Source organism: Podarcis bocagei, assembly GCF_964188305.1.
Source record: "Podarcis bocagei genome assembly, chromosome: 13".
Classification (NCBI taxonomy): Eukaryota; Metazoa; Chordata; class Lepidosauria; order Squamata; family Lacertidae; genus Podarcis; species Podarcis bocagei.
The window spans coordinates 51761566-51770518 of record NC_138138.1 but is presented as its reverse complement, the minus strand read 5'-3'; the positions used below and the strand labels follow the sequence as shown (position 1 = coordinate 51770518).

At 47.6% G+C, this 8953-nt stretch overlaps 1 protein-coding gene across 4 annotated transcripts in view; it reads right to left on the bottom strand.

The window, feature by feature from the left end:
* Positions 1 to 1566: 1566 nt before the first annotated feature.
* The window catches only part of RNF31 (ring finger protein 31), a 40847-nt gene continuing 33460 nt past the window's right edge, over positions 1567 to 8953 (bottom strand). For all 4 annotated transcript variants that reach the window (XM_081167758.1, XM_081167760.1, XM_081167759.1 and 1 more), the window contains 3 exons: positions 7818 to 7914; positions 5421 to 5595; positions 1567 to 1951 (listed from right to left, as the gene is read on the bottom strand). In XM_081167758.1, the coding sequence (XP_081023884.1) occupies positions 1898 to 1951; positions 5421 to 5595; positions 7818 to 7914 (326 nt within the window). In that variant the 3' untranslated portion in view covers positions 1567 to 1897. The remainder of the gene's footprint in view (positions 1952 to 5420; positions 5596 to 7817; positions 7915 to 8953) is intronic.

Below are 8953 nucleotides of genomic sequence, written 5' to 3'. Positions count from 1 at the left end.
CTTCTGTGGAAAATCACTAAAAAGATTTGGGGGAGAAACGTATTTAGCTTTAGCTAAAAAGTGCCAAATGTTATCATCCTTCCTCAGGGAGGAGCCGCTTCCAGCCCCTTGATCAATTTGTAGCTCTGTACCACTCCCAGCTCTGTGATATCTGAACCCTTTCCAGCTCTATAATATCCTTATTGAAGTGCGGCAACCGGAATAATACCGTTTCCCGCCCGAGACTGTCCTGTTCTTGAGACCCTCCTGCCAAATACCAAACCGACCCTCTAGAACCACAGGACAGAGCTTCCTCGAGCGTCGGGGGCCAATAAATAGCGAAATATACCTCCCCTGTCAGAGACAGTGCTTCTGAAAATCAGTTGCTGTCTCAGAGGGAGAGACAGACCAGTTCCGTCAGGCAACCCCCTGTCCCTGAACTGCACCGGCTGCCCTTTATAAGAATGGTTGTTTTAAGAATCAGGGACCAAGTTTGATTTGTTTTCCTCTTCCCTCCCTGTCGATTTTTCCTTGCGTGTCGTGGTTTCTCAGATTTTCAGGGATCCTCTTGTCTCAGTTGACTGTGCGTAAGCTGCTCTGGGACATAGCTGTCAACTTTTCCCTTTTCTTGCGAGGAATCCTATTTGGAATAAAGGAATTTCCCTTAAAAAAAGGGAAACATTGACAGCTATGCTCTGGGAGCCTTGTTTGGGCTGAAGAGCGACATATGAATGGTATAAGGCAGGCACGTCCAACAGGTCGATCACGATCTACCGGTCGCTTGCGGGGCGATCGTGAGCGATCGTCCCAAGAAATGAAATAAAAACGCCTCAACAACTTTGGTTCCCCTTAAAAAAAAAGGAAGTGTTAGAAAAAGTTTAAACTAAGATATAGAAAAATATTAATAAGAAACTGTATAAAAAAATTGAATGCAAAATAGTACAATGGGTTTAGTTGAGAGTTTCTGTTCTTTTTCTATTTTTTATTCTGTATGTAATTAAGTTCTTTTTTCTTATAGAATGCTTGTACTGTATGTTTGTTTTGTGTGTATTTTAAGATTGTTTTAATAAACTTTATTAAGTAAGAAAATCAGCTCAACAACTTTGCCTCCCCCCAAAACAGCTCAACAAGTTTGCTTGGCAAGGACAATGGGTAGATCACAGCCAGGATTTGAGCACTGTGAGTAGATTGCTATTTTTTGGGAGTTGGATGTGCTGCTCTAAAGGAATAGCAAATACCGCATTTTTCGCTCTATAAGACGCACCAGACCATAAGACGCACCTAGTTTTTGGAGGAGGAAAATAAGAAAAAAAATATTCTGAATCTCAGAAGCCAGAACAGCAAGAGGGATCGTTGCGCAGTGAAAGCAGCAATCCCTCTTTCTGTTCTGGCTTCTGGGATAGCTGTGCAGCCTGCATTCGCTCCATAAGACGCACACACATTTCCCCTTGCTTTTTAGGAGGGGAAAAGTGAGTCTTATAGAGCAAAAAATACGGTACATAAACTACGGGAACTGGGAAAGCATTAAGGATGGGACCGAGGCGGGCAGTGCCCGAATCGGCAAAAAAAAGGAGCGTCACACTGCGGTTGTTCTTTTAAAACACAGAACGGTTTATTCGGAGTCACGATGGGGGAGAGAAGGAAAGAATGGGAAGGGGTCGGGTCTCGGACCACAACGAGACGCGGCCGGTCCCATCCCTGAGCAGTAGGAAGACAGCGTTGAGAAAGGCACCTCGGAAACTCCAAATAAAAAGACTTTTAAGAAATATTAACATTGCTCCTCCTGCCCAGCGAGGAGGCTTTTCCTCAAGACGCAAGGCCTGCTTCCGGTCAGCTTTCCCCAGACAAACTCTCCCCAAAAGGGAGCCAGACTGCAGCCGCACGCCTCCCGGTTCCTCTCGGTGCCAGTGAAGGCCGCCTACTTCCTTCGGCGTGGGATTTGGGGCCCCAACGGCTCCTGATCCATCAGAATCTGTAGCAGGTTGGAAACAAAAGGGAAGGGAGGTTAGGTAAAGGAGCCCCTAAGTTGTGGGGCTCCCTCCCCACAGAGAACCTTGGCGACGCAGGGCTCACCCTATACTGGCGCCCAAGCTCTTTGCCCTGGCCTTTGGCGCTTTAGATGTACCGGGTTCGAGTTCATGGCATAACAATTAGTATCTAAAGTCGATTGGGACCAGTTTCCCTCTGAGATTGCCGAACCCCAATATTCCCACTAAACCGCTTCGATCTGCAGAACCGGCAAGTGCCACACAATACCCGCTCCTCGTTTGTAAGAAATCGATTTCATGTGTGGCAGCTGGAACTCCCTGCCTGTTGACATTTCTGCACTGCAGCGGGGTGGACTAGATGTCCCCCGGGTACCTTTCCAACTCTTAATTTTTTGGGGGGGGGAGGTAATTCTAATATATTTTTATGAAAGATTTATTGGTTTACAAAAGTATGTGCAATGTCTCTTTTTTCAAGTTACATTTTCTACAGATCAGTTTCGTTTGTTGAGACATTAGTGTCACGTTAGGAAGAGAAGGGGGAATGATGGGATGGCAATGCTTCTATTCTACTTAGTGTACCGTATTTTTCGTCCCATAGGACGCTCCATCCCATAGGACGCACCTAGTTTTTTTGGGGGGAAATAAAGGAAAAAATGTTTCCCTTTATTTTCCCCCCAAAAGCAGGTCGGGGAAACCGAACCAGGTCGAGGAACAGCGGGATGGCGGCGCTGCACCTCCCTGCTGTCCCCCAAGCTTGTGGGGCTGGCCGATGTCTGCCCTGCGCGAGGGGCACGCTGCTTCAGGGCGCCTCACCCGCCGGGCGGCAGGCTGCTATCCGCACCGTGGGGAGCCTTGCGGGGAACTCCTGCAAGGCTCCCCACGCTGCGGATGTCTGCCTGGCGCGGGGGGCGCTCTGCTTCAGGGCGCCCCTCGCGCTGGGCGGCAGGCTGCTATCCGCAGCCTAGACATCCCTGCCGGACCTCCCGTAGGGCTGCCTAGGCTGCGGATGTGTTCCTGAAGCCTGGAGAGCGAGAGGGGTCAGTGCGCACCGACCCCTCTCGCTCTCCAAGCTTCAGCAAAAGCCTGCATTCGCCCCATAGGACGCACACACATTTCCCCTTCATTTTTGGAGGGGAAAAAGTGCGTCCTATAGGGCGAAAAATACGGTAGTTTTGCATCAGGATCACTTGCGTGGGTTCTCTCTACTATTTGCTTGTTTTCCTTTGGTGCTGAGAGAGGTTGGAATTGGCCAAGGGTGTGGCTGGCTGTCTTTGTTTGGCTGTACTGAAATTTGTTCTCATGTGCGAGTGGGGTGTGTGTGTGTGTGTGTGTGTGTGTGTGTGTGTGTTATTGGATCAGGTTAGACAGACTGATTTGAATGCTGTTGGGAGGTTCTTGTTGTTGTCTTGTTGGCCAGCTCTACATTTCTGTAAGTCTATGAGATCACAAAGACGCCATCACTGTGTTACTTTCGCAGCGCCTGCTAAAAAACTTTTTGTTTAGACTAGCCTACCTAGACATGTAAGGGACGCGGGTGGCGCTGTGGGCTAAACCACAGAGCCTAGGACTTTCTGATCAGGTCAGCGGTGAGCTCCCGTTGCTCGGTCCCTGCTCCTGCCAACCTAGCAGTTCGAAAGCACATCAAAGTGCAAGCAGATAAATAGGTACTGCTCCAGCGGGAAGGTAAACGGCGTTTCCGTGCGCTGCTCTGGTTTGCCAGAAGTGGCTTAGTCATGCTGGCCACATGACCCGGAAGCTGTACGCCAGCTCCCTCGGCCAGTAAAGCGAGATAAGTGCCGCAACCCCAGAGTCGTCCGCGACTGGACCTAATGGTCAAGGGTCCCTTTACCTTTTACCTAGACATAGAATGCTTAAGTGTGTTTTAATCTGCTTTTACCTTATCATGGATCTTATTTATTTATTTGGAATATATTAAATAGTTGGCTCATAATTATTTTTTACTGATCATTTTATTATTTTTCTAAATGGCGCTGAGGTTTCTTTTCTTTTTATATCCCTGAGATTAAGAGTCTACCGACTGAGCTGGAACAGTCTCCCTCGGGATGTGGTGGACTCTTGTTCCTTGGAGGTTTTCAATTAATAATAACAATTAATAAAACCATATCAATTATTATTTTCATTTATGCTCTATACCCCACCCATCTGGTTAGGTTTCCCCAGCGACTCTGGGCGGCTCCCAACAGAATATTAAAAACACGATAAAACATCAAACGTTAAAAGCTTCCCTAAACAGGGCTGCCTTCAGATGTTCTTAAGCAGAGGTCGGACGGCCATCTGCCATGGATGATCTACAGTGGTACCTCTGGTTAAGAACTTAATTCATTTTGGAGGTCTGTTCTTAACCTGAAACTGTTCTTAACCTGAAGCACCACTTTAGCTAATAGGGCCTCCTGCTGCCACCGCCACTGCACGATTTCTGTTCTCATCCTGAAGCAAAGTTCTTAACCCGAGGTACTATTTCTGGGTTAGCGGAGTCTGTGACCTGAAGCGCCTGTAACCCGAGGTACCACTGTAGTAGACATTCCTGCACTGCAAGGGGTTGGCCTAGAATAACCGGGATGTCCCTTCGAACCCTATAATTCTGATAATCAAGTGGGATATAATTTTACAAATACAGTGGTACCTCGGGTTACATACGCTTCAGGTTACATACGCTTCAGGTTACATACGCTCCAAGTTACACACTCCGCTAACCCAGAAATAGTTCTTCAGGTTAAGAACTTTGCTTCAGGATGAGAACAGAAATCACAAGATCTACCCACTCTGGAAGAATGGCAGATGAAGGTGATAGACTGCATGGGACTGGCTGAAATGACTGGCAGAATCCGAGATCAGGGAAAAGAGACGGCGGAAGAAGATTGGAAGAAATTTAAGATCTACCTTAAGAGACATTGTAAAATTAATGAGTGTTAAAATGTTGCGGCTATAGAAGTAAGCGGATTACAGCTGTAAAGATTAGGTTAAAAGAAAAGAAAGGATTACAATTAGATTAAATTAAGGGTGAGGATTTGCTGAACTAAATATTTGAAATTGGAATGCAGAAAGGGGAGGTATGAGGAGGTCGGTGAAGTAAGTTTTAGGAGAATAAGGATTTGAAATTATATTTGTTTGTCTTTGTGTGTGTTTGTTTGTATTGTGTTTGATTTTATAATTTGTGAAAATTTAATAAATATCTTTTTTTTTTTTAAAAAAGAGAGAACAGAAATCATGCTCTGGTGGCGCGGTGGCAGCAGGAGGCCCATTTAGCTAAAGTGGTGCTTCAGGTTAAGAACAGCTTCAGCTTAAGAACGGACCTCCGGAACGAATTAAGTACTTAACCCGAGGTACCACTGTAATAAAAATGAGTCAGTTACAGCAAGAAAGAAACTCTCAAGCTTTTCCAGCACAAACTCCAGGGATCCCCATCCCCCGCCTCAGATAATTTCCTTTCACCTTGACCAAACGCCCTCGATAAGCTTCGTCATCCTCGGCCGGCGCCCGAGGTGGCAGCATCGCAGCAGGGGAGTGTCGCCGGCAGACATTCTCTACTTCTTGCAAGGTGTAGAGGACGGCTGGGTCCAGGGAGTGGCTGTTGATGAGGCTAACCAGGTACTCCTTGTAGTGTGCCCTAGGAGCAGGGGAGACGTCAATCACTGCGGCGCTCCGGCCACCTTAACGCCGCACAATAAATCGGCCCCTTTCTCTCCGCCACACCACCCCTCCGTGTCCACACACCCCAAGTCTCTCGGCGATCACGTAACACGGGAACTGGGAACGTCAATGCTTACGATCTTCTCTATCTGGCCCCGAGAGCTTCCCCCATGTCACACCGCCTCGCTTTGGGCCCAAAGTGTGAATTAATCTGTCCGTGGGCCTGTGGCAAGTCCTCTCACTTGCCCAGACAGAGGATAAGAGAGGGACGTTGTTGGCATCCGTCTGTCTCAAGAGACAATGGAGTGTGCCTCTGGGGGTGAAGTCAAAATAATAATAATAAATTTATTTATACCCCACCCTCGCCAGCCAAGACCGGGCTCAGGGCGGCTAACACCAGATATAAAAACAATTACCGTATTTTTTGCTCTATAAGACTCACTTTTTCCCTCCTGAAAAGTAAGGGGAAATGTGTGTGCGTCTTATGGAGCGAATGCAGGCTGCGCAACTATCCCAGAAGCCAGAACAGCAAGAGGGATCGCTGCTTTCACTGCGCAGCGATCCCTCTTGCTGTTCCGGCTTCTGAGATTCAGAATTTTTTCTTCTTCTTGTTTTCCTCCTCTAAAAACTGTCTTGTGGTCTGGTGAGTCTTATAGAGCGAAAATACGGTAATTAAAATACAACTTAAAAACAACTTAAAAGCTGTGTTAGCAGCAATGAAGTGACCTCCTTTGGGCACAAGCCTAGGCAGTGTGTCTGGAGGTCTGGCTGATGTGAACCAAAGGAAAGCAGAGCAAGACGTTTGGCTGCAGGAGTTGCTGGAAGGAGGCGTACAAGGCTCCATCCAACCATCTTAGGGACTCCACTGTGCAGCGTTTACTCCTTCTCCCAAAGATATCCCCCAAGGCAGTGGAGGTTTAGGATCAGAGCTTTCCTCCTCCTAGATAAACTCCCTTCCCAGGTGGACGAGCCCCATCTGTCCCTCATAGAATCATAGAGTTGGAAGAGACCGCAAGGGCCATCGAGTCCAACCCCCTGCCAAGCAGGAAACACCATCAGAGCACTCCTGACATATGGTTGTCAAGCCTCTGCTTAAAGACCTCCAAAGTAGGAGACTCCACCACACTCCTTGGCAGCAAATTCCACTGTCGAACAGCTCTTACTGTCAGGAAGTTCTTCCTAATGTTTAGGTGGAATCTTCTTTCTTGTAGTTTGGATCCATTGCTCCGTGTCCACTTCTCTGGAGCAGCAGAAAACAACCTTTCTCCCTCCTCTATGTGACATCCTTTTATATCTTTGAACATGGCTATCATATCACCCCTTAACCTCCTCTTCTCCAGGCTAAACATGCCCAGCTCCCTTAGCCGTTCCTCATAAGGGATCGTTTCCAGGCCTTTGACCATTTTGGTTGCCCTCCTCTGGACACGTTCCAGTTTGTCAGTGTCCTTCTTGAACTGTGGTGCCCAGAACTGGACACAGTACTCCAGGTGAGGTCTGACCAGAGCAGAATACAGTGGCACTATTACTTCCCTTGATCTAGATGCTATACTCCTATTGATGCAGCCCAGAATTGCATTGGCTTTTTTAGCTGCCGCGTCACACTGTTGGCTCATGTCAAGTTTGTGGTCAACCAAGACTCCTAGATCCTTTTCACATGTACTGCTCTCAAGCCTCACTTTCCTCTACATCAGGCTTCCTCAACCTCGGCCCTCCAGATGCTTTGAGACTACAATTCCCATCATCCCTGACCACTGGTCCTGCTAGATAGGGATGATGGGAGTTGTAGGCCAAAAACGTCTGAAGGGCCGAGGCTGAGGAAGCCTGATGTACATGCAGAAACGGCCATCTTGACCGTTAGACCCAATCTCCCAGAGCCTGTCTTTGCGTGCAGGGGAAGCCCCTAACTCCCTGAGGGTTTGAGACCCACCGGCTCCCCACATCTGGTTTAGCCAGCCAGTCGAAGCCGTTCCAGGGGTGCGGCCGCTGTGGTATCCTGACAGCTTCTAGGAGCCACAGGTGAGAGCCGAGTGAAGGGTGAGGACCAAAGGTGGACAAAATATCCCAGAAGGAGCACCATGTGTCCCCCCACCAGAGGGACTACCCCCCCCCAACACCCCACACATTCCCAGAGAGGGATGTGCAACTACAGAAAGCAGCCTACAGTTTCCCACAGCACATCACGAAAATGGCGTCACTCACTGGCAAAGGCCAGCGTAGCCAGCTTGGGTTTCCTTCCCGCACGGCTCGTCCTTCAGCCCGTTCATGGTCTCCTTCTGCTCCATCACACGACATCCGCCTGAAATTCGAGGAGGGGGAAGACGGTATCGCCGTATTAAGTTTAGCATTTGTTTGTCCATCCCTGCCATTTCGCAGAAATAACCAAGGGGGCTTACACCGAAAACAACGTGTAAGCGATACAGGAGAAAATGAGATTCAGGAGTTCCAAAAAAAAAAAAAAAAGAACCCCAAACTAAGAAGCAAAATATAACGGGAGTTAAAAACTCACACCAAGAGAAGACTAAGACATAATAATAATAATAATAATAATAATAATAATAATAATAATAATAATAATAATAATAATAATTTATTTATATCCCGCCCTCCCCAGCCGAAGCCGGGCTCAGAGTGGCTAACAACAATGAAAGTAACACAGTTTACATAAAATCAATTAATTGAAGTGCATTCTAAAATCAATTCAGAATCAAATTAATGGCAACCATTGGGCTAGAGTTCTGTGAGGATTCCCGAAGGAGGGGGTCAGGCTGTGCCCTGGCCAAAGGCCTGGTGGAACAGCTCTGTCTTGCAGGCCCTGCGGAAAGATGTCAAGTCCTTCAGGGCCCTAGCCTCTTGGGAAAGAGCGTTCCACCAGATCGGGGCCATGGCCGAAAACGCCCTGGCTCTGATCGAGGCCAGCCTAACCTCCCTGTGACCCGGGACCTCCAAGATGTTTTTATTTGAAGATCGTAAAGTCCTCCGTGGGACATACCAGTTAAAAACAAAGGTTCTGAAAAACCCGGCTTAAATAAAACTGCCCTCGCCGCTCGTCCAAAAGTAGGGCTAGACCCAATTTAAGTACTGTTTTATTTATTTCGAAGCATTATAAAGCGCTCAGTATTTTTTAAATGTTTCTAATTTATGTGGTACGTACAACTTTTGAGGAGTTTGGGATCCCCAACAATGAACTCTTAGCACCCTAAAAACACAAAATCCTACAAATCCCAGGATCCTCAGCGTGGAAGCCATGACGGTTAAGCTCGTCTTTGTGACACAAAGACAGACCGTTAAAAGAGGAAAGGAAAGGCCGCCACACAGGAAACCACTTCCCTCCTTGA